Source organism: Mus caroli, unplaced genomic scaffold (assembly GCF_978045245.1).
Source record: "Mus caroli unplaced genomic scaffold, Mus_caroli_1 scaffold_15, whole genome shotgun sequence".
NCBI lineage: Eukaryota > Metazoa > Chordata > Mammalia > Rodentia > Muridae > Mus > Mus caroli.
Genome location: NW_028227270.1, coordinates 6,362,990 through 6,389,784, shown reverse-complemented (window position 1 = coordinate 6,389,784; position 26,795 = coordinate 6,362,990). Strand labels below are relative to the sequence as shown.

General features: G+C 41.1%; 1 protein-coding gene across 1 annotated transcript in view; it reads right to left on the bottom strand.

Moving 5' to 3' along the window:
* Itga1 (integrin subunit alpha 1) overlaps positions 1-26,795 on the bottom strand; it is a 161,632-nt gene that overhangs the window by 58,419 nt on the left and 76,418 nt on the right. The window contains exons 4-9 of the mRNA XM_021179797.3: positions 25,643-25,731; positions 25,419-25,530; positions 24,552-24,679; positions 9,649-9,797; positions 5,864-6,014; positions 690-855 (exon numbers count right to left, since the gene is read on the bottom strand). Coding sequence (XP_021035456.1) covers positions 690-855; positions 5,864-6,014; positions 9,649-9,797; positions 24,552-24,679; positions 25,419-25,530; positions 25,643-25,731 — 795 coding nt within the window. The remainder of the gene's footprint in view (positions 1-689; positions 856-5,863; positions 6,015-9,648; positions 9,798-24,551; positions 24,680-25,418; positions 25,531-25,642; positions 25,732-26,795) is intronic.

The window sequence follows — 26,795 nt, the reverse complement described above, 5'->3', positions numbered from 1 at the left end:
GTGGTTTCTCCAACTGGCTTCTGAGGCTCCAGCCTTCAAAAATGTGAAAAAGATGTTACCAGTCAGAGAAGATTAGTCATTTGTTACTGACACTCCCACCTAAGGGACTGCATCACTCAGTAGCCTCTTCAGCCAGTTACCACAGAAAAACTCAAAAGAAAAAAAAAACCTCTTCAGAGGCGTGGCATGGTTAGAGAACCATAGCAGATGGAGTATTGCAGCCAAAGGACTTGAGGCAAAACTCTGAGAAGATCTTTAGAAATGCACAAAGGGCAAATTACAGAGGAAATGAACACAGAAACAATTGCATCAGAACACTCTTGAAGCGGCCCCAGGGACAAAGGCACAGTGGGAAAAATAAAAGTTGAGCCAGTGGCTTCACATTCTAGACCTGTGTCACAGACAAGGAAGAAGGCGTGCTGGGGCATTTGCGTTCTTGCACACGTCTATGCTGGCTGCTTTGCTCCCCAGCCCCGCTTGCTGTGCATTGTCACAGCCTAACAAAGTCAGCTTCTAGCCGACATGGATCTCTGTAAAGTAGTTCCATTCATATAAAAGGGAATTATTTCCCGATGGTTGTTGCACACAGTAAAAATGAGTTAGTAATGTCCTGAGAATAATATCCCAAACCCATTACAATACGTTTGAATCTTACATAGGATATGCAGGATTAGGAGAGAAGATCATACCTTCCAAAGCAAATATCCTTTCTCCCAGAGCTTTAACAATAGTGACCAGGGCCAACTCATCTGAGACATTGAAGAAGTGCTTTTCGGTGGGCTCACTTGCGATCGATTTTATCTCCTCCACAAATTTTTCGGTGCTTAAGTTCCCCCTGTTATAATGGCCAAGGATCTAGGGTCCAGCAAAAATGGCGAGAGCATATTTTAGCTTCTGCATGTTAAATATGTATCTCAAGCATATTTTCAATAAAGAAGAGCATGCATGCTATCTTAGGACAGGGAATGGTTATGAACTTATGGGGATATTATGGAAGCTTTCTGGGGACATGGTTCACATAATATTGACTCCTGCAAGCATTTATCTTATTTTTCATTAGACGTGTTTGTGTCTGGTGGTTGTGTGTGCTTGAGTGCCGGTTCCCTTGGAGGCCAGAGAGAAGCCCACCTGAAGCTGGAGTTACTGGCAATTGTTTGTGTACCTGTACATGCTATACACGTATGCCTGTATACATGTGCATGTTTCTTAAAAACTCGTGAAAGTTCTATGTGCACTCTGCCATTAAGTCTTCTATGTGCGTTTCATTTTCTATGAGAAGTTTAAAACTTTCATGAAGTCACGCTAATCACGTTTTATCTTTAAAGCATGTGCTATTTTGCCTGTGTAAAAATGCCCATGTTTATAATACTATGTAAATTTGAAATGAAAAATCCCCAATACAAAGATATTACCTAATTTTATACTTTAAAATTACATAGCAGTGTCAGTATCAGGAAAGAGAATCAAACAAATTAGTACCACAATTATTTTTTATTTCTGCTTACAAGCTGGTATATTTCCATTCTTGATTTGCCTGCATATATATTTTCCATTTATTTATTTATTTACTTACATACTTTACATCCTGATTGCTGCCCCTCCCCCCAAGTGCCCCCTCACATAGCCCCTCCCCCTCCCCCTTCTCCTTTGAGAAGGAGGAGGCCCCCTCTGGGCACCAATACACCCTGGCACATCATGTCACTGCAGGACTATTGCCTGCATATGGTTAAAGACTTTTCTCTTTCATAGTGAAAATATTCCTCTTGTAATAAAACATGTTTAGTCTTCATTTCATTACAAGTGACACTCGAAGATTATTCTCACTTTTAAATATTCATGCTTCCTTTATTATTCCCTGATTATACTGTCACAAACTGAGAACAACTTAAAGGCCTGTAAATCAGGGTGCATAGGTGATGGTTGATTCCTATGGACAGCATAATAAATATAAGGAGCACCAGCATAAAAAAGTAGCATGTACCCATGTGTCTTGCGTGACAAGCAAAACACAAAAGAATCCACAATGTGTGACTGTTTCCATGGGATCCAGAATCAGTAATGTAAGTAAGTTATGGGGGTGGTTGCAATAGGAGATCCGTATTAGAAAAAAAGAAGGTACAGGGAACTGTCTGGAAGTGAGAGGAATGGATGCTAACAGGTGTGTTTGAAGTCACCCTTAGCATGGACACGCTTTTCGCTGCCTGCAAATGTTAGCCCGACTTCTAAAAGGAACTGAACCGTATGAACATACAACATCAACGTAAATATATTAAAAGTTCTAACGACTATATACGACATAGCAGCCTTTATATTCTATAAAGTTAAAAACAATAAACCATTATTGAATTTCATTTTTCAGATACATGGACACTGATGCCACAAAAATTTTTGAGAAGACCAAGGGATTATGAGTGTGCAACTTGGGCTGATGGTTATTCAGGCATATACATGTGGTTTTAAAGTGAGGTTTGAGATGGTAGGTTACAGAATAATATTTTGGATAAGATATATAGATAAATACTTACAAAAATGGGGGGAAACCCAAGTTACCATTTACATAGTTCTTCCTATGACCTATGACCCACAACAGACTTGCTTGCTTCCCACTAGGAACAGTGGCTGAAAGCAATGGCGGCATCACTCTGCTGCACACTAAGTGTTAATGTGAGAATTATGAGTTGAATCTGCCCCAGTCAGCAGACACATGAAGGCTTTGCGTGATGTGCTTGCTCCTTTCCCTGGGGAATGTCAGTGACCAGCACAGAAAATGTCACTTTTCAACAGCAGAACACTTCAAGCCAACTCTCTCCTCTTCACTTTTAAGACCCCAGAGACCCAGTCCAGCCTAGCTCTTTCACAGGTTTGATGTACATGCAATGAATGACACATGGATATCTAGGAAGGACTGCCCAGTGAGTTGGGAAATCATGTGCCTAGGAAACGTGGAGCTGGTAATGAGGTGCCCTGCGTGGCACTTAGGTTCGGAACTCTGTGGGTTCCTCTGAGTTCCCTACTGGTTTACGTTGTTTATAGATTTTTTTTTTTTAACATCCCGGGATATCAAACCTTCATTGTTCCTGTTTGCTTCTTACCTAGGATGTTCTAGGCTAACTATTGGGTCAATACATCAGCTCCCTTTCATCTAAAATTGATGAAGTTCAAAATATTCGTAAGAAAATTTTAATAGGTGAGTGTTAGGGCATGCGTGGTTGAAGTTGTTGATTGTGGAGTGAATTGTATCAGACATTTTTTGGTAAGTGTAACAGGAGGGAGGCAAGTGAATCTATCTAAGTAGGAAAAGTACCCACATGGTATATTTAAAGAAAAAAGATAAAACAGGTAAGTACAATGCTGGAGAATATACTCAGATGCAGGAGTTAATGTGACCCCCATATGATCTTGAACCATCTTATATCACGATGAGAACAACGGCAGAAGCCTATTGTAATCTTTCACCCAAGAGTCTGGTAGCTTGTAAAATATGTTTTCTATGAAAATAAATAAAAAACTTAAATGATACAGGTAATATTTTTTTACCGCTTCATACATCTCAAATCTGTGGACCCTAAGCATTTTAACTCCGCTAACATTTACCTGAAAGAAGTGTTCACAACTGACATCTCCTTGAGGCAGAGATGTCAAAGTAAACGTACGCAGTGCATTCATGTGCAGCAGCTTGTCTTTCATTTGAAAACATAAATGGAAGGCTAAGATCCTTACGATGCCTCATCTACATCTGAGTGCAATAAGTAATTTACACCTCTCAGCCATTATCACAAAGAGTGGTCTCTGCATATCTAATGACGCCCGATGGACCAGTCTAATACTCTCCATGGACAGAAGTGGATGATGCAGAGCCAACTCGTGACCTTTCCCAATGGGAAAATTTAACAGGACACATTTGAATCTTTTAAATAGGGAATTTATATTACCAATATTTAATTCTCTGAGGGAGCCATTTCCTGTCAAAATACATTTCTGTGTTGTTCGGGATCAAATACTGGGAGACAGACAGGGATTAGTCCGGACAACTGAGACAGAAGAATAGTGCACACAGCACATGAGGTGGAGTTTCTATTTGTGTGGATACATGCAGCAGACTCTGAGATTCCCTAAGACTTTCTGTATTGTTGCACAAACAAGAGAAAGTAGCACACGTGTCTTGTTTTCTAGTTTGGTCTCAAATAATATCTTTTAATGTAAACGTGATATACTAGGGAAAAGAGACACAAATTAGGAAAAAGAATAAATAATTATCGTTAAATGAAATTTTCTTTTTCTTTTTTTGTTTATACAGCTCTCAAAAGCAATTTGATAATAACTCAGTGGTTAAATAGGAAACACATCAATATATGGTTCTCCATGAAGATGAGTGGGATTTTGAAATCTCCTTTTGACTAGATGAGAGGCAATGCATGACTATCAAATAGGATTCCAAACAAGGAAAGCAATTTAAGGCAAGGAAAAACTGACCATGTCACCAGACATGATGCAAAATGCCACTGACGTTGTCATTCTGGGGAAGCGTCCTTAACATCCGGTTGTGTGTGCTAGTGTGTGAGTATTGGGTGCTCCCACGAGGGCGGCATGCAACCTAGGCTGAACTACACCCTCAGCACCAACACTGTTCATTCTGATGATGGCTAACACTGTTTATGACCTGCATCCGTGGTCCTTGGGATGCCGATCAGTTCCTCTGGGGAGAGCAGAAAAATGAGATCATCTCTGATATTCAGATTTCTGGAGTCAGTGAGCAAGCTCTGGCTTTATATACTGAAGAAAGAGGCCAGCCATAGACTAAATGTCACTCATTATTTGGACACTTTCCTGAGTAAAGGCAAGGGCATCTGAAATTATTCTCAACCATAGATTCAAAAACAGTTACACTGTAGCAGCAGAAGAGGTAATAAAGAATTTGATAATAATTGGCAAATGAACTTTCATACAATGGATCGTCTTGTTTATAAAATGGAGTGCCTTGCCTCTAGAAAGCTAGGAATCAGGTCCTGGAACATTTTTCTGTGTATGAGTGCCCCCTCTCACTTCTTAGCATCAGTCATGCTTTTGAAAGAAAAAGATAAATTTATTAATTGCATGTTGAAAGCTAAGGCAGATAACATATAATTACTGTTTGTAGATTTCAGGCTGAGCTCTTGGGGTTTCAAATCTTTCCTCCTTGCTTATATATATAAAACACAATTAATTAAATAAATTTTAGTGAATGAAAGAACAGTTGATTTCAGAGATGCCTCCCCTAGACTGAAGGCACATGCAGGGCTATGAATTGTCAGCTGAAAGGAAGGGCCAGATGTGATGTATGGGGGAATTCTCTGAACTAAGAGGAGACTCAGGTCCCTTTCATCTCTTAAACACAGGGCTCTTAAGAGCTCATGGTTGTGAACACCTCGAAAGGATGAGAGGCAGAGATAATGTGTATTGTGGCCACTGGTGTCGTCATGTGGTGAGAAGGGCAGACAAACTGACAGAAAAAAAAAAAAAAAACCACAATCCACGGACAGAGAAAGACACTGAAGCCTGGAGTATTAAGAACTTGCTTGCCTGTCCCAGAGATAATATGCAGCAGAGAATCTGTACAAAGGTGTGTGAGGCCCCGTCACAGTGTCCTCTGTCCCTTCCTACACCCTGCCTTCCATTCCCTTTACACCTGGAAAATGTGACAACCTGGGACAGCGTAAGCAGACAGATAGAACTACAGAAATACCACGACTGGCTTGGTAGTGGATGATTATAAAAGACATCTTCTGAACCTGGCTTCTCCAATTTCAGCAACTATTACTGAGAGGTAATGCTTATTGCTTTAGGATCTCAGGAGTTTCCAAACCCTGGCTAACATGGTACTTACAGCTATGGAAAATCGCTGAATGTTTTCATCCTCACAGTCTTGGATGACCTGTTTCAGGCGATAGTTGTCATGTGATTCTCCATCAGTCACAATAACCATGACTTTTTTCACTCCCCTTCTGGCTCCCCGAGCTTCAGTGAATGCCTCTTTCCTGAAGGGAACACAGACGAAAGGGAGGCTGATCAAACTCAGCCCAAAGTTCGATAAAATGAGAAAAACCCAACAAGAGTATAGCCATTCTGCACAGCCTGGTGCGTCCCTGACCATGGACTTTGCTGTCAGAGGTAAGAGGCACGGTGATCTTGTCTGCCATAGTTCCACAGGGTTTGCACAGGATGGCAACTCACCATTTTAACTCTTACCATGTATGCCCACACTTTAAAATCACTCTAGCGTTTCCTTCTTTGGAAACTTTTAAGGAATGTTATGACCAGTATCAGTGTGGAGAATACTTGTGTCCAGTATCAGAAGTGAAGCTTGAACTGAGACCATAGAAAGAGGAACTTTTCCTACTTCACTTACCTTCAGCAAGAACCAGGTCAAGTTGGTCTAGCATAAATCCCCCAACTTACAGGATTTCTCTAAGTCAGTTTTTATGCCCCCCCCCACACTACACACACACACACACACACACACACACACACACTTTCCTACATAAAATCTCTACTTGTCCTTGTACTAACAAGCTGAGCCACAGGGAGTCGTGGAAGAGTTGGGGGAAGGACTGAGGGACCTGGATAGGATAGGTACTCCATAGGAAGACCAACAGAGTCAACTAACCTGAACCCTTGGGGCTCCCAGAGAGTGAACCACCAACCAAAAAGCATACATGGGCTGGATGCAATACCCCCTCCTGCACATATGTAGCAGAGGTGCAGGTTGGTCTCCATGTGGTTCCTCCAAGAACTGGAGCAGGGGCTATCTTTAATTCTGTTGCTTGTCTGTGATCCCATTTCCCTAGCTGGGCTGCCTTGTCTGACCTCAGGGGGAGAGGATATGCCCAGTCCTGCAGTAACTTGATGTGCCAGGTGAGTTATTACCCAAGGGAGAAGGGGAAAGGGGCATGTTGGGAGGGGCTCTGGGGAGTGCTGAGAGGTGAGGGGGGATGTGATTGGGATGTAAAGTGATAAACAATAAATTATTTCAGATTTCTTTAAATGTTTAAACAAAGGTGGAGACATATATCAAAAGCTTAGTTTGTTTTTCTGGTGGTGGTGGGGTGTTTGTTTGTTTGCTTGTTTTTGTTTTTTTCAGGATGGTTTTTCTGTCCTAGAACTCGCTCTGTAGACCAGCTATCCTGGAACTCCTAGAGATCCACCTGCCTCTGCCTCCAGAGTGCTGGGATTACATGCATCCACCACCTCTGCCCAGCGATGGCTAAGTTTTAAACGAAGTTTGGGCTGGAATATTGCATGAGATTTAGACAATTCTACTTCCTCAGCAGATCACCCAGATTTCTATCTGAAAGACCTAAGTCATGGCTGAGCTTAATGAATCTCAGCTCAAGGAGACAATTAGCACTTTTAGAGAAAGTCTGGTTGCCCTGAAATCAGAGTTGACTTTCTAGAACAGAAAAGCAGCCAGCTGCAGAACTGCAGTGTCTACCCTTTCCATCCCAAGTACATCCCTGAAGGAGTTATCCCGTCTAAAGCCCAGCACCCAATGTCCTTTCTTGGAATGAAGTATCCTCCTCCCCATAGGCCTTTAACATTTTAAGAGTCTTGGGAGGGTCACTTACTTTGGGACAGGAGAATCCAGATTTTATAAGTAATTAAATAATGCAAGCCTAGTTACAGGAATGAAAAGGAAGGGAACATTCAAAACTATAACAAAACGACCCACTGTGACTGAACTCACTGAAAATGGAGATAACAGATTCCAAAACATTCGAAATATTTTTCTGTAGCTGGCCCCTCCTAGAGGGAATAGAACGCAATCAAAACTGAGCTTACTAGTGAAAAAATGGATGTGGGAGACAAACAGTGCTGCGGCATCAGACTCTTCCCACAACCCCCAAGTCGGGGAGGCCCTGTGAGAAACGTGCGCAAACCCCATATAAGGCCATGGTATTTCAAGTGGCATTTACACAGGAGTGGAAGCAGCTATGGTGACTCTTCCATTAGTTACAGAGATAAATATTCATTGCAGGCAGCTGCCTTTGGAAAAGGCACAACTCTTTACAGGCTCGGTGCTTTCAAATCACGCTCTGACTTACTCCGAATGTCTGTTCACATTCCATCAGTGGTTGAGAGCACATTCAGAATACCTACACTTGTGCACTCACTGTGCATGCAAATCTGCAATCCTATAAACAGAGATATGCACAATTACTCCAGCTGTGTGTGCTGTGTGTGTCTGTGTGTGTATCTGAGAGAGAGAAAGAGGAGAGAGGAGAGAGGGGAGAGGGGAGAGAGGGGAGAGAGGGGAGAGAGGGGAGAGAGGGGAGAGAGAGAGAGAGAGAGAGAGAGAGAGAGAGAGAGAGAGAGAGAGGAGAGGAGAGAGGAGAGAGGAGAGAGGAGAGAGGAGAGAGGAGAGAGGAGAGAGGAGAGAGGAGAGAGGAGAGAGGAGAGAGGAGAGAGGAGAGAGAAAGTGTGTGTTTTTCCATAAAATTTGAACCATGTGCATTCCTAGCATTAATGACTGTTGCTGGCTTCCGAATGGAGTTGCTTTCCAGGCAGGTGGACTGTAAACATGATAAATTAGCTTTTCAGAATCAGCTGAGCGTCCAGAGGTTGGAGCTACTCAACAGAAGAATTTGTTCTATGACTCAAATCCCTTGACTTAGGGTTTGCTGAAACGTTTCCTGGATTGATAATAGTGGCAGAAGGAAGCGCCAGAGATAAGAACTAAGTGAGACTGGAGAACATAGAGGGTGAGTTCAAGGACAGCCAGGGCTACATAGAGACACCGTGTCTCGAAAAATAAAACAAAGCAAAAAAAAAAAAAAAATCTTATATGGGCACCAGGGCCATAGCACAGTCACCTCAAATGCACAAGCATACACACACACACATACACACACACACACAGTAAGGACTGAGGTGGGGATCTATTTGTTACTACTGATCATGATCATCAGAGTTACAGGAGGTGTTAGGCCTGTCCCCACCCCCACTTTCCCATTGGCATCTGGCATCAGCTTGTCTCACAAATCTGAGTGTTAGTAGTTAAAACTGCTGGTGTTATAACTACATGACTGAGCTCAGAATCAGAAAAGTAGGGTGGGGGGTGCAGTGGGGTGGGGGTACAGTGGGGATAGTCACAACCCCCAGGTTGTTTACTGTACAGGGCTTTGTGCCTTGGGCCAATAAAATGTGCAGTTTGACAGGGGTGCAGTCCTGATCTATAGGAGAAAAGGATAGCTTTTAAAAATGAATGACCTGTTTCAAATCAGCATGCTGGCCATGTTTGGCTTCCCTGTATGCCAGCATCCCTTTCTGCAGAATGACATATTAAAAACTGCTTCATTTTCACTAATTTCTTGACTTTGTTATTACTTTATTTCCAACACTAGCACACACACACACACACACACACACACACAAACACATTCTTTAAAAAAAAAACCAACCCTGCACACTCTGCATAATGTTTCTTGCATGTATGTTCTCAGGGCTGACCAATGGAAACAGCTACAAAACAGCTCCTGTGCCTAAGGTTCAGGGACACTGCAGAAGAGGAGACAGAAAGGTTGCAAGAGCCAAAGGCTCAGGGAGTTTGCTGTCTTCTAGGAATGTCAGAAGCTCCACCTGTAAAGTCTTACCAATAGGGTTTTTAATGCCTACCTGGCTGTGTCTATTCCAAGGGCTGTCATCGTCTGGAGACCACCCCTGCGGCCTATTTTGTTTGCTGCCACCAGGACCTCTTCTGTGGATGAATACTTATTGAGGTTGAACTCATGTGTTACATTTGCTCCATATTGTACAATTCCAACCTGCAACAGCAAGCCATCATTGAGTCGCACGTCTAGCAAGCTTCCCTGCTTGCTCATTTCTCTTGTGTTTAAACATGCAGGGCCAGAAGAATAGCTTTTAGCTTTTCAGGCTCAGGGTCAGAACTGATCACTATGTAAAGCCTTCTACCTTGATTGCGATAACCATAGCCACTCTGTGAATATAAACTAAAGCCCAAACTAAAACAATAAAATTCCTGTTTCTTTCTATCTAATCAAAATAATTTTTTTTTTACCCAAATGATTCCAGTAGGCTCACAGAGCATACTCCACTATATTTTAACATTCTTTTGTTTTATTTTCTTCTAGGACCAATTCTTTCTTAGTATAGTAACAAATTAGCACATTTAATAAATGAGGAAACAGAGTCTTAAAAACTAATTTAAATGGCTGGGGGCAGGGTATAGCTCAATGGTGAAGGATGTGTTTCACGTATGCATGGGGCCCTGGGTTCAATCTCAGCAGAGAAGGAAACAAAACAAAAGAACAGAACGATATCAAGCTCATGTTCCCGGGAAGAGGTAGAAAGAGGTGTAGTCTCAGAATTGTCAAAACCATGGCCCTCCACGAATTCCCCTATTCTCGTTACCATGTGCTGGCTGCTAGCTTCTAGTCATTTAAAGGAGGTGATGAGCTCCAGTGGTGTGAATAGACTGACAATATTTTGAAAAATAAATAGAATATACTAACTCTCCCTTATAGTTGTCCAGCCAGTCATGAGGTTAAAACAAGGAGCTGGAGAATCTATGTAACTGTGAGATGAGCCCTGTATTATAATCTGAATGAACATGAACTCTGCTTATTCTAGTCTAGGATAACCTTGTTCCCCCATGCATGAATGTTCCCCCCAATTCCTCTGCTACACATCCAAAGACCATGGGTTATTACACTGGAATTTTATTCCTCGTGGGAATAAAGGGTAGGACTTAGCCAACTAGTTACACGAAAGATTAAAAATGAATGAGAACAAAAACATGGCTGAGATTCAGGTTATTTCCTTGACATAATTAAATATGATAGAGATTTTATTTCATTTTAATAGATTTAAAATTAATTTCTCTAATAACAGCATAGATTTAGATTATCAATCTTGAGGGGTAGTGACCTCAGGAAGAGGAACCCATGAGCCTTTTTCACTTGTTGCCTTTATATATATGTGATATGAACAGAAATAAAATGCTTTGCCAGTAAGATATTCATCATACCTAATCCTGAGTACCATGTCTCACAAGCACTTCCATGGCGTCATTTGGGAATTTAAGTCATCTCACCTCACTTTTATTCTCACACTTTTAGTTAATTAACCAGGAGTCTAAAGCGTGAAGACTCCCACTCCCATTGTTCTTGTAATAGTGCGGCACATCCTCCTTTCGCCTGCCTTTGACCTCCTGAGCCTTGAGAATCTTTCCCTCCGGCTTGTGACTGACACCTCCCTCAAGGGCCTATTTCTGATTCTAACATCTGCAAGAGCAATAACTCATCAGTCTCAACCCCATGGTTCTCCCAGCTGGCCATCAACATCTGCTCATCTGTCTATTCCATCCAAGTTATCAGTGACTTGTCCACATCAAGACCTCACAACTGCCAGTTTCTTCAGTAACCCAGTATTTTAAGGTGAGATTTCATACTACAATGACTGTAATCGTTTGCTTGCAAAAAATCTAACTCATTTAACTTCTTTTCCCTTCACTAACCCACCTGACTAACTTCCAACTCTAGCTAAATCCACGATCTTCTTTGTGTGTGATTCTGCAGTGTCAAATGTATCTACACAAAAGTCACCAGGCTTGTATATTGGTCTCCCTCTAAAGTTATGTCTATGACTCTCAAATGGGGCCTCACATTTGAACCCCACCCAACAGCCATGCAACTTGCTTCTAATGGATGTAATTTGTTCTCATTTATTGATTTCAATCAGATTTCTTTGTCAAGAGCTGCTATCTCTCCCAGGGGAAAGTATTTATTGCAACTGTGCTTAAAAAAAGAAGTCACAGGAAAGGGACAGAAATCTTGCCAACTATTCAAGGCCGCTGGATGCTACGTAAGTGTTAGTGCTTCACTTTTGCAGCACAGTTTACATGTCTCCAAAAACCTGCTATGGATGTTGGATTGTCTGAATAAATTATCTTCACGCTAAAAACTAAAAAAATTCAAAAATCTTGGTGTGGTGGTTTGAATGAGAATGTGTCCCACAGGCTACGATGCTGCAGCACTTAATCCCCGGTGGGAGACACTGGTTGGGGAGATGTAGGAGTTGTGACCTTTCTGGAAGTAATGTGTCTGTCATGGGAAGTGGGCTTAGAGAGCTAACGACTCACAGCCTTTCTAGTTCATTCTCTGTGTTTCACACTTGTGGTTCAACTTCTTCTCTAGTTGTCACAGCTGCTGCTTGCTGTCATGTTTGGGTTCTTATTCCCCTGGAATCTTAAGCCAAATACACTCTTTCTTTTATAAGTTGCCTTGGTTGTGGTGTTTCATCACAGCGATAGAAAAAGTACTGCATGCAGTAAGTCAGAGATACGCTTTTTTAATGTTGTTCTTATCTATTTATCTATCATCTGTCTATCTACCATGTATTTTTCTGTGTCTTTGTTTCTATCCTCTATCTATCTATCTATCTACCTACCTACTTACCTACCTAATCTGTCTGTTGACAACCTTCTTGTTTCTCTCTCCTGTATGTATGTATGTATGTATGTGTGCATGTTTGTATCATCTCTCTGTATGGTTATGTATCTCTATGTATCATATATAATACATAGATATATAATACATCAGTGACTATTTATACATATATACATATATACATATATACATATATACATATATACATATATACACATATACACATATACACATATACATATATACATATATACATATATACATATATACATATATACATATATACATATGTATACACACACATATATATGTATGTATAATCTGCTTATCATCTATGGTTAATCTCATAACACATGTCCTAATTTTGAACATTTGTAAATGTTAAGATACGAGTGAAATCGAGAGTAGTCATTCCTTCACCTTTTCTAGGTGCCTGACTTCTAACTGCCCTACCTGAGGCTGTTTTCAGCTGACTGTCTTTAGGGTTGTAAGCTGTTTTGCTTAAAACGTGGTTCATTTACACAATGGAATACTACTCGGCTATTAAGAACGAGGACATTTTGAATTTTGTAGGTAAATGAATGGAACTAAAAAATATCCCGAGTGTGGTAACTCAGATCCAAAAGGACATGTGGTGGTATTTACTCACTAATAATTTTTTAGCCAAAAAAAGTACAGAATACCCAGGATACAATCCACAGAACTCAAGAAGGTTAACAAGCCAAAGGGCCCAAGTGAGGATGCCTCAACCCCCCTTGAGAGGACAGAAGAAAGCAAACATGGGGGCGGGGGTCAGAGGGAAGAACCTGGGTGGGAAGGGCAATAGGAAGGGGAAGAGGGGAACATGATCAGGCATTGGGTGGGTGGAGGGGACAAGACTGAAGCCCCGAGGGTCAGCAGAAAGAAAGCAACCAGGAAACCTAGGGAGATAAAGAGATAGGAGAGAGGGGGGCTTTAGAATGTACCAGAGAGCTGGGAGATGAGAGACTCAAATCGAGGGACTGTAGATGAAATGCCCTACAGTAGGAAGAGGGAACTTGTAGAGTCCACTCCAGTAGAAATACAGGGCACCTAGAGGAGGGATGGGGTTGCCACCCCACAGTTAAAACTCTGACCCAGAATTGTTCCTGTCTGAAAGAACTGCAGGGACAAAAATGGAGAAGAGCCAGAGGGAAAGGTGGTCCAGTGACAGGCCCAAATTGGGGTACAGCTCAAGGGGAGACCCCTAGGCCTGACAATATTACTGATGCTATGGTGTGCTTACAAACAGGAGCCTAGCATGACTTCCCTCTGAAAGGCCCATCAAGCAGCTGAAAGAGTCAGATGCAGATACTTAACACCCAACCAATGGACCGAAGCTGGTGACTCCAGTGGTTGAATTAGGAAAAGCTGGAAGAAGCTGAGGAGGAGGGCAACCCTATTGGAAGGCCAGCAGTCTCAACTAACCTGCCTCCCATACCCCCCAGAGATCTCCCAGACACTGAGCCACCAACTAGGCAGCATACACCAGCTGCTATGAGGCCCCCAACACATATACAGCAGAGGACTGCTGGGTCTTGAGTCAGTGAGTGAAGATGCGCCTAACCATTGATATACTTGCGGCTCCAGGGAGTGGGGAGGTTGGTGGGGAGGGGGTGAGGGTGGCCACATCATCTTGGAGACTTGGGCGGGATATGGGATATGTAACAGTCAGAGGGCAGACTGGGAGGGGGCTAAAGACTGGACTGTAAAAAAAAAAAAAAAACGATTAAAGAATAAAAAAGAAAACAAAATTAAAGAACCAGAACTTCCAGGAACTTTTCTCTGCCCCAACCCATCACCCTCCTTTAGGCAGCATCTATGAGCAGAGGACAGCAGACCAGCGCCTAAACTTAAGCTCCACATCCCTTTCAGATGAGGCAGAGACCTGGGCCTCACTACTCTGCTTTCTTCCCCCAGATCCTTCCTCGTTTTCTACTGGAAGTGCTCCCCTAATAATCAATACAACGGGAATCCTCCTTCCATAATCTGCTCCTGGGAACTGGGCCTCAGGTCTTGGCTGTGCTTCTCCCTTCCTACCTAAGCCCAGGCCAGACATCAGGGCCTTGAACCTTGGCCACAGCAGTGGTTGTTCTCAGAGTGTGCACCCTCAGGTCCTTCCAGAGAAGAATGGGACAATAACTGAAACACTGCAACCACCGTTTCAGTTCCCCATTCAAAATCCCCAATGGCTCTCCATGCTGAAAAATGGTTGGACATAGTATTTTCACCAAGATAAAATGTATTATTATTGAAATGCCAGGTTCCTTTTTTTTTTTTTTTTAAAGGCAATGTGTGGCGCATGCCTTTAATCCCAGCACTCAGAAAGCAGAGGCAGGCAGATTACCATCTGTTTGCTCTCTATCTATAGGTTTGAGGCCAGCCTTGTCTGCAGAGGGAGTTTCAGGACAGTCAGGGCTACAGAGAGAAACCCTGTCTCAAAACACCAAAACATATATATATATATCAGTAGTGTGGCTTTCTTTATGAATTCCATCTTCAGTCATCCTTAGAGTGAATACCACCTCTCTCTCTCTCTCTCTCTCCTTTGTTTCTTTATTCACTCCATAAGACTGAACTCTCCTTGCAAATCGTTTTCACTTAGCTATCAACAGTCTGTCTTGTGACCACTGACCTTCCCCCTTCTGAGGAACTCAGAGGCGAACTTGTCTACACTTAATTCTTCTCAATGGTGCTGCGTGCATCTCTTATCTTTACCAGCGTATTGAAGTTCCCAGGGGTCGGCAGGGTAGAGAGGTACAGATGATGTCATAGCCTCTCCAGGTCCTTTATCCCTTCCTGCTCTTCGCTTTGCTCACAGTTGCCCCTCATACATTCCTAACAGATGACTTAACCGTGGGCAGAAGCAAGTGGAAAACTGAGATAGCAGAGAAACGATGACAAGCAGAGCAAGAGGGACTCCCAGAGTGTGGGAAATGAGAAACCAGGAGAAACTCAGATCCTGTGTGGGCGGTGACCTTCAGTGTTGACTGATGGCCAATGCTAGATGCCTATTTCCTTAGAAACTAGACAGGACAAAGCCCTCTGTGGGTCTTCACTGGGAAGGGGACATTTGTTAACTTTTATCACAAGACTCAAGTAATAATACACAGATGTAATATTGTGTTGAGTGCTGGTGAGTCCCAATTCAATACAGATGATTTCAGATCAAAACTAACTTCTAAATTTGGGGCAGATGAAACAAGTCCATATTAGCATGGTGTATATGAGAATGTAAACAAAGTAAGTCAATATGAAAATTAAAGACATAAAATGAGCTAAGCGACCAAGACAGGTCCTGGGAGTCGAGGGACAAAGAAGCTGCATATTCATCACTTCACGATGCAACCTTCCTGGAGGGGCAGCTGGCCAGGTGAAAACTACAAAGCAGATCAGAAAATGTTATGGAAAGGAATAAACTAGCCGAGATCCCGGGGCGTAAGTCTCAGGGGGATGATGAGAGGTATCTCAGCTATGTGTGCAACTGAAGATAGGAAAACCAACCAATGGCTATACTTAGCCTGAAACTGTCCAGCTAGCTGCATTAGGATAGAGAGAAGCTCAAGAGAATTTGCATACGGAACTGTAATAAATAGTTCACATGGGAATATTCTAGGTATTTTTGCTAAGTTGGGAGGGGGAATAAGTAAGGATGATTCACAGCTGAAAGAAACAAGTGAGATCATTGTGACACTCTTTAAAGGAGACAGGCAAGAGCACAGGGCATCAGCAAGAGCAGATGACTATAGTCACCATGTGCTCTAGTACTACCAAAGGCTGATAAACAGTCACAGGGCACAGACTTATTCAGAGATCATTGGAAGAGTCATGGGTAACACTGCGGAGATGTGCCTGACCCTCTTGGTTAAGTACAACTGAAGACCTGATGACAACCTTGACAACAGTGTAATCTCGACATTCAAGAGGTGGGGAAAGCAAAGATTAGGAGTTCAAGGTGACTCTCCTATGTGCAGTGAGTTCAAGGCCACACTTTCCTACATTAACTCCTGTCTCCCAAACAGAACGGGTGCACAAAAACAAGCAAAACAAACAAACAAATAAACATACAAAAAAAACCTTGAAAACTAACAAGCAAGTAAAAAATAATTTTTTGGTTAAAAATAATTATGTAAAGCACTGAGTAAAAAGTGAAATCTGTTTCTTTACAGCAGGACCCCGCCATCTCTACTTGTCTCTTTTATGCTTAATTACAAAATGCTTAAATTGTAAAACGGAGAAAAGCTCATTTGAACAGGCACATGGCTACAAGAAATTGAGAGAGTGAGATGGGGAGCGAAAGGGAGAGAGGGACGGAGAGAGAGTTTTCTCTTAATTCTGTCTTCAGTTGCACTTCAGATTCACAAGCAGGTTATTTTGAAACTATTCTCTTTGTCTTTGATATGAAAATGTGTGTGGTAGAACACATCATGACATGATTTCTATAAGGCATAGTCTGGAAAACACTGCTGGGTAAACGATAGATATATATATAATATATATATTTTTTTTACTTTTCATGTCTTTGTATGTGCTTATACAAACCTGTTTCCCCCTTGTATTACAAAGTTGCTAGTTGGTTTTGCTTGTTTGTATCCGAGCAGAAACATAATTTTTGTGTGTTTTCTTTAGTGCTTATGACACCTAATGCAATATTTGGCCAGCTAGTACTTCTCAAATACCTACTGACTCAGAATAAATGCGTGGTCCACGTGGTTTCATTCCTTTGGAGCTAGAGGAAAAGGCACCGCTAAAGCGGTAGAAAGAAGAGCCATTCCGATTGCTCTGTCATGAAATAAAGGCTCATGTGAGAGTCTGTACTTCCAAACTAACAAGGGGATTGAGGAAAGAAAAATACTTGAAAGTGGTTATTAATTATGTCCAGTCAATTAAATGTAACAGGATTTTCTTTTTAAAAAAAAAATCATAAGTATATGTGTGTTCATATGAGTGCTGTACCTGTGGAGGACATTGAGATCAGGTCCCCTGGAGCTGGACCAACAGGTGGTTGTGAACCACCATGGATACTGGGAGTCAAAGCTGGGTCCCTGGAACAGCAACTCTCACTACGGAGTCATCTCTAGCCTGAAGTCGAAGGAGCTAAAGGAACCATCCACTCACTCCGAAGACTATCATTGTTGCTGAGTCATTTGTACCAGTGCCTAAAATTTAACGCTTAGTGTGAACTATGTTTGCAGGCTGCCATTCAGCAATGAATATCAAATCAGTAGCGTCTTCAGGAAATGAGTGACCGATAAAAACCATGAACATTTCCATGCTTCCGAGAGCTGCATAACTGTTTAATATTACACGAGTTCCAAGTTTGTTGTCTAACCAATATATGGTTTTGTTTGTTTGTTTGTTTGTTTGTTTGTTTTTTATCAAGTGTGTAGTGGCTATTCCTGGTTGTCAACTTGACTATATTTGGGATGAACTACAATCCAGAATTGGAAGGCTCACCAGTGACCCTTATCTGGAGGCTTGGAGATAGAAGTTTCTGATCTGGATCTTGGTATGGAGAACTTGAGGCATAGTGGCTATGGAATTCCAGAAGATTAAATCTCCGAGTTCAAGGTCATCCGGGATTAAAGGTGTGGTGGAACACACCTTTAATCTGGGCTACACCTTTCATCTGGGATTAAGGTTGTGGTGGAGCACACCTTTAATCTGGCTACACTTCCTGCTAGAGACAAGATAAGGACATTGGAAGAAGGGAGTCTCGCTCTTGCTCCTTTGCCTGCTTGCTGTGTGAGACTGAGTAACTGCTAGATCCTTGGACTTCCATTCACAGCTGCGACTGAACCATTGTTGGGAATTGGGCTGCTGACTGTAAGTCATCAATAAATTCTTTTACTATATAGAGACTATCCATAAGTTCTGTGACTCTAGAGAACCCTGACTAATACAAAGTGATACCACCAATGCCCTGCCCTGCAACCCGCTTCTTACATGATTGCATTGGGCTAGAGATGGGATGATAATACAGGCTGCAGTTGGAGCTGCCTGTCACCACAAACCTTGCTGGGACTGTTCGCCCAGGCTTAAGTGTTTGTCAAACTGGACAGGGACACAAATGAGACCCATTCAAAGACAGATATGCGTATTTCCTAAGGAAACAAGTCCTTAGAAACACTAGGTGACTGATGAAGATGGAGATCCCAGCAAAGGGGCATCTTTAACTCGATTGTTGCTTGATGAAAGGGGCTTCAATGAAATCAATGCAGGCAGGAAACTGCAGACTAGTGTAGTCAAGGGGCAAAGTCTAAGGGACAAATCACGACTGGGACAAAGTGGGGCCAGATACATGAATACTTGCTAGGCAAGACTGAAACACTGTAAGCTCACCAGGGTATCACATACAAGTGTTTTCCAGCTCAGTGTCTAGTCTGACTTCATAAATCAGAGTGAAAGAAAGACGCTACTAGAGTAATGTTTTGATTTTTGGTTTGGCTTGATTTTGGTTTGTTTGTTTTTACTATGGGACAAACTGCCAGGATTCTAATTTTTTAAAAAACAGGAATGACTTGCTTATATATAAAGCCCTGAACAGCTCCCCAGAGATAAGAGAACAAAACCACAATCTGTCACCGGAGAATTCTCAGACAGCCAGGAGACACAGACCCATAAAACATATTGAAATGCTATAGATAAATGGGAACAATGGGTGAGGATATGCGGACGCCATAGAATCAGGAAAGGAGGATCGTGTGGGTGAGGGCATCCCAGGAAATCACACAGAAGAGACATTTGAAGACATCTAAGAAATCAACCTAGCATACAGGGCTAGGGTAGGGAAGCATGTTCCAGACAGAGCGAGTGTCAAGAGTCTGGCACACCATTCATAGAGCAGGGCGGGGCCAAGTGGACCCTGAAGAATGAATGAGGTGGGCATCGCTGAGGAGGCAAGACTCGTTGGGAATGACTGGCTATGCTGTCAGTTGCCTTGAAGTACTGCGGAGAGCGTGTATATTATTTAAAGGGGGAAAAAAGAGATTTTTATGTAAGGAAATTGTCTGAATTTTACTTTGAAGTGATCGAGTGCCTGTTGGAAGGAGATGGGGAAGAATGGAAACCAGGAGACAAGCCAGAGTAGATGCCTCTCTTGCTGTATGCCGTAGGCACAAACTCCACTGATCAACAACGCAATGGCTATTGGACTCACTTGGGCTCCATTTGGGACATAAAACCAATGAATCAGGTGCCACATTTAAGGCTTCTAGGAAAATGGTCATAAAAATGTGCAGTAAAAAAAAAGATAAATAATATTCCTAAAATTTAATTAATCTCTCTCTCTTTCATTTTTTCCTACTTCAGTGCCACGCTGTGCTCCTGATGGGAACAATCTAGACATTGTTCCATTAGTATATTTCACTTTTATATCAAGCCTCACAATTTACTGGTTTTATTTAGGGTAATGCACTTGTATTTGACATATTTACAGCCTTCCCATTTATTATTCAAAACAATGCTATGCTTAGGTATTGAGAATCAATAAGACCTCCATAATGTTTATACTGTCATATCTTTTATGGCAAGCTCCAAGTATTTCAGGTTTGTTTTTATGGGTGGTTTTTCGAAAAGGCAATTTTATGGCCTTTACTCTGCCTTAGGTAAATGACTGGTTGGCAAAAATCCCTTGACTATGCTTGCAGGATCTTAATGGGGCCACACAGAAGCAAGGAGGAAATTGTAACTAGTTAAAGTGGTGTTTCCATCATTCTGATGCAGGCCCCTCATGTATACAAATTGTTACATTTTCCACACAAGCATTTTTGTCTGCTTTCTTCCATCCCTCCTCTCTTTCCTTTGTCTTTATTGGAATAAGTTGATTTTTGAGGACTATTTCATGTCGTCTTGAGACTCTTTGCTTGTTTGAAATTACTAAATTTTGAATCTGTAACTGCAGATAAAAAAAAAAAGGGCATCACTAATCTTTTTACTGAACCAAATGCAATTGCAGTTCCGATAACAAGCAAAACCTCATCATGCAACATTCCTTTCTGTGGCTCAACACCCCTTTAAAGCTTACTTGGGGCGAAGTACTTCTGTTGTCCCTGGATGAGCAGAGATGTCTTGGGACTTTTCTAATTCTTCATTTAAAATGTCTGATTTATTTTGAAAAGGTACTGTATTTTAAGTTAGATTTTGCAGGAAGGCACTGTATCTGTGGGCTTGAGTAGGAGCAGCCTTTTACTCGGCTCTATTCCAGTCAAATAACATGAAGACAAAACACTGACGTCAACCCACACGCCGCCCTTTCTTCTGCCTTTACTCGTGGAAGTAAGGAGCCTGCAGTCAAGTACGGGGCATGGAGTGCTTTTCCTAAAACAAGGGCTTCCCACTTGCTTTACTTAGGTTGTTTACATCATTTCTGATAAACAGACACAGGGTTGAGAAGACAAATTCCTACTTGACTGCTATTATTCTTGGACACGAGCTGGGTTCTCATAAGCTTTTGTGGGTCCCTTGGAGAATTCCCTGTATACAGATGTCTTGCTACATCTTCACACGGAGGTAACTGTATTCATGATCTCCGTTTCTAGTGATTACAGATGCCTTGGGCTTTTCTCAGCAGATACACTTACTCAATTCCAGAGGCTTCTTAGAAAGTCCCTAGCATAAGCCCATGCTGGATCTTGGCGAGTAACCAACATTGATCCATGGGTAACACACACATTCTCCACTCTAACAAATTCATAGAAGAAAGGCAGATCCCAGTGCAGACACCTCTGCTTTGACTTGACTGGCAGAAGAGCAAACACAATTATTGTCTCTATAGATACTTTAGGGATTAATTCATTATGTGTTCCAATTCTATAAAGACATCAAAATCACCATAGGACTTTGTGGAACATGTGTTAAGATCACTGTAGGGCTTAGGTTAATCTGTACAGAGAAATCTTCACAGATTCCATGAACTCCATTCTTTTCATATTATTTTATGTATGTGCATTGCATGTGGCGTATGTACATATTTGTGCAGTTGTGTGCACAGGAGATGGAGGGTGCCCCACACACATATGGAGGATAGATACTGACATCAAATGCCTTCCTAGATTGCTTTCCATCTTGTCTTTTGAGACAGGATCTCTTATTCAATATAAAACATATCAAAATTGGCTAGGCTGGCTAATGAATAAACTCTAGGGAATGTGCCTCTCTTCATCCCTCCAACCCAATGCTTGAGATTACAGACATGTGCCACCATACACAGTCTTTATACAGGTGATGTGGATCTGAATTTGAATAGTCAGGTCTGAGCAACAAGTACTTTACTCACGAGGAAATCTCCCCAGTCCGCTCATTCCATTCTTAATGCAGTTATACCTTTGATAAATGTAAGACGTCTAAGAATTCCTAGTTGTTTGCTCTTAGCTACACTGATTTCCAACTTCTGTAAAATCTATCATATAACCCATTTCATTTTTTCTTCTTCTCATGAATGGAGGTATAAAGGATAAGGAAACAAAGGAGAAGTTGCAGAAAGTTAATTCTGCAAGTCACTAAGAATTGAATGCTCTAATCACAACAAAAGCAACCCACAAATCAGATTTCTTTAAATCACATCTGTAATGAGTCAGAAAAATAAATGCTTGTCAAAACAAAGTTCTGTGTTCTAAGGGATTTGCTTGAGACCATGCGAGATATGATCATGCTTTTCAGCTCCTATCTTTGAAGAGGAAATATTTTCCAAGTCTTATGTGAACTATTTTCTGAAGGGAATTCAAAGGGAAGTCAAATTTTTAAGAGTTTAAACATGTCATACGTAATGTGTTATCAAATGCTTAGCAAATGTAATTGGCTGAATGTGACCTTCCAAACCCCTTTACTTTAGAAAGGTATTAATGGACCTAGTCATTGATATATCTTAAATCAGCATGGAAGACAGTATAGACATCCAAGACTAAATATGCTTAGGAGAACATTAAAAAATGCTGCCTGCAAAAGGATCCCATTGAATACCCACCAGCAGAGAAAAATACAGCAAAAATTGTGATGTGTACATTTATTCTCAACCATTCCCTGAGGTTCATCATTTCAGCTAATTGTGGACTGGTGATGGGAAGATGAGCCACTGTTTGCTCTGGAGTCAATTAGGGACACGTGGACATCAATATAAGCACAGAGCATTTGGTGTTCCCAAACTTGAATATACTTAAGAATCATATAAGATTTAAGTTCAGTGTTCCCATAACAGATTCAGAAAGTTTAATTTGGAAAGTCTTGGATATAGTCCACATATCTCAGGCATTCTGAAGCAGGAATTCCACAAGGTGTGTGTGTGTGAAGGAATGCTGCATGAGGGAAGGAAGTCCACTGAAGGAGAGTCGTATCTCATTTCCCACTATGAACCATGTCCTCACCCTAAGCTGCCACAGAGCACACATTCACCAATGATTCTGAATAAATACCTAAGTGAATGTGGTTAAGCTGCACCATGCATGGTACAAGTGAACTGTGATGTGCAAATTTAGAAATATAGTCAATTTCTCTATTGTATTTTTGTAGGCTACATTACTTCTTTGAGACAATGTCTCTCTGTGTAGCACAGATTAGACTGGAACTTGATGTGTGTTACCCAGGTTTGCCTCGTCACAGTGAGGTTTTTGTCTCAGCCTCTTGAGTACTGGGTTTATAGGCACACACTACCACACCCTTCTCAGTTTGTCTCTTTAAGAAATAGGTTGGCTTGGGTAAAGCTAGAAGACACTACAAGTGACACTGGATACAATGCTGTAGAAGGAAATATCTGTGGAAAGGAACTAAGTGGGTGTGACTCCATTCTTGGCTGCACAGAGAGTTCATTTCCCATTAACTTGTAGTATCTGGTCCATTCTGCTAAATAGGGTCATTGTTCCAACCAAGAAAGACTCACAGCTCCATGAAACCCACCCTGGCAAGCTGGAGACTCACAGCTCCATGAAGCCCACCCTGGCAAGCTGGATTTCCTCTGATGTACAAGCAGACTAGTTCCTCTGGGAATGCTAAGACAAATTAATATATTCTAGCAGGGAAACCATAAGAAAATTGTAACCGTTTGCATTGAATGTGTAAGCATATATTTTATATATAAACTTTTATATAACATATAGTATATACTCATAGTACAGTATTTATATATACAATAGCATATACCACATAGTTATATACTATATTACTGTATCTATAATATATGTATATATATATTAGAGAATATAGTATATATGTACTATACATGCTATCTAGTATATACACTATATATAGTATATACACATATATAATATATAGCATACACATATAATATTAATAATATAATAATTAGTAATATAATAATACAGTAAAATACTATTAAAATATGTTCTAGTAAAAATATATTATATATATATATATATATATATATATATATATATATATATGTATATATATCCTCTCCTAGTTGCAAGACTTGAAAAGATCAATTACATGCTAAAAGTTGCATTTAGAAAAATGTACATTTTGTGGTAGATTAAAAACCTGTTTTCTAGCCGGGCGTGGTGGCGCACGCCTTTAATCCCAGCACTCGGGAGGCAGAGGCAGGCGGATTTCTGAGTTCGAGGCCAGCCTGGTCTACAAAGTGAGTTCCAGGACAGCCAAGGCTACACAGAGAAACCCTATCTCGAAAAACCAAAAAAAAAAAAAAAAACCTGTTTTCTTTTACTGATTTCAAGCCATTCCAGTGAGATATTTACAACCTCACCTCTCTAGTAGGTCTGGATATGGAGTTTTCAGCTTGTTTTATCTAAAATGTGAGCATTTTGTCTTTTTAAAAAATAAGATCACTTTGATTTTTTTTTTTTAAACTTAGTCTACTGTGTAGCTTTGGCTGTCCTGGAACTGGCAATGAAGACCAAGTTGGCCTTGAACTCACAGAGATAAACCCGCCTCTACCTCCCAAATGCTGTGACTAAAGAAAGGCATATGCCAGCACACCCAGCTAAAAATCATTTTGTTCCAGTTAAGTCATAAGTAAAAACAGCACACAGCTAGTTTCAGGGAGCTACTCAAACACTTGCCCAGTCAAAAACTACACATTATATATTCTTTAGGAAGTAGGAATGAAAACACAGGGTCACATACCTGTGTCTGTTTAGGGCCAATGTCCATCCTCTTAAGCAGGTCGTTTAAAAAGGCAGTGACACTTTCCCAGGGGTAGATGCTGTTGGAGCCATCTAGGACGATGACAATGTCCAGCTGTGTGCTACATTCTGTGACAGAAGAAAGTGGTGTGAGGGTTACACATCTACCTTCTTAGGAGCAGGTGAGGTATTCTCTGGGCTGGAAGAAACCCATCCTAAAAGATGCGCTCACTGCACCTATTGTTTTTGAATTATTTTTAGAAAAATTTCAGTGAAAAAATATTGTATTTTTGTTATAATCAGTTTGGAGTTTGTATCATAGAACACCACCCCCACCCCCTTTCCTTTCTTCCCTCCATCCTCCTCTGAGAAGCCCCAACTTTCTTGGAACTTGCTTTGTGGAATAGGCTGGCTTCGAACTTAGTGATTGACCTGCCTCTGCCTCCCAAGTGCTGGGATTAAAGGTGTGCACCACCACTGCCTGACCTACTTTAATTTCACACACACACACACACACACACACACACACACACACACACACACGGGGATTTTCTCATCATCATACTGTTTTTATTCTGTACATCTCAAAGGAAGTTATTCTCTTCAGAGAGATTCACCATTTTCATACAACCAGCATGATAGTATTAGCTGTGAAACTTAAACATAATCCTCAAGGTTATTTACACTAATATCAATTCCAAAAGTAGGAGCAAAATTTGGTTCTATACTAGCAAGTCAAACGTTTGCCTAAGTGGGGAACGATGGTAGGTGAAATCCAGGAAGCCTTTTGGTGCACTCTTGTGTATACATGTAGCTCATTCATTGCTTACGGTTTCAAACATGCACGAATATTGTATAAAATGTGTACCTTGTACAGGGGCGAACGAGTTCACAACTTGAAATGTAGGGCTGACATCAGAACATATGCCAGTCGTATAATGCAAATGTCCACATCTATAGGCATACAAGGGTCCACATGCCTTTGAAAAATAAAAATGCAAGCTTTTAAAACTGAATATTATACAACAGGGTTCAAGACATAAATGATTACATTCCCATCTTTATGACACATATTACACTTTTCTTTCTCACCAGAAATCCTCCCTTCGGGTTGGTGACTAAAGTTGATCCAAATGTCATGTTTTCCTTTATTTCTGTGACATTAGGAATCGATGTGTTAACTACAAAAATAGAACAACAAGATTTCATGAGTGTGAAAATATGTTTCATAATATGAAATTAAGTGTCTCCTCATTAAAACATTCTATTTGCTTGGCTCATCTCATAGCACATTCTTGTTCTGGTTCAACTAAATAGACTTCCCGGTACTGGAAAATATAATGAACAAGTTAAGGCTGAAGAGCTGGCTCATGTCCCGGAGACTTTGTCTGTATCACTGGTTCAAATAGTTTGGCTGGACGTTGAAAGAATGCAGAACTAGCAGGGCAACGAGAATGTGGGATTGGTTTTCACACGTTTTTGTTAATTAAAACAAATGCAATATTCAGTTGCATAAGAGTATAGCTAGCGATAATTGATGTTCTTTGTTATAAACAACCAAGGCAAAATGTAACTTCTGGAAGGAGAACCAGCTCTGCATAGAGCAGGGAAGTCAAACAAAAATGTTTTTATCGTGACTTTGAAATTCACAGGGATGTCAGGAGAGCTGCAAAGAAAGCTGGGTCAAGATTAGAGAAGTGTCCAGGCAGGTTGGATGAAGAGACTACAGGAAAGGGAGAACTTTAGACAGTCCAAATAGGAACCATGGGCCATCGCATTCCGACCTGACCAAACTGGCGAAGAACACTGCTTAATCATTCACGTTCAAAAAGAAAGACTTGACAAGGAAAGGGAAGGCTCCTAAATTCTGCTTAGACTGGAAGAAGCATAAATAGTTGAAAGGGGCACAGTTTGAGTTCAAGAAAGACTCTTAGCACTGTTCATGTCTGCGTACGTCCTCACCTACAGACTTACAGTCAACAAGGAAATAGATACCTGGATGGTCCATCTCACTTTATGAGAACTGGGTTCTGATCAAGGATTTGGTCAGCCTTGCTTTGAAACCATTTTTTTTCTATTTTTTTTCCTATTGAAAATAGATATTTTTTCAAATATGTTCTGTTTGTGGTTTGCCTTGCCCAGCCCCTCACAGCTGCTCCCTGCCTCTCTTTTCTTCTGGGCAAATCCACACCTTGTCTTTCTCTCATTAGAAAGCAAGCATCTAAAGAATGATAATAAAATAAAG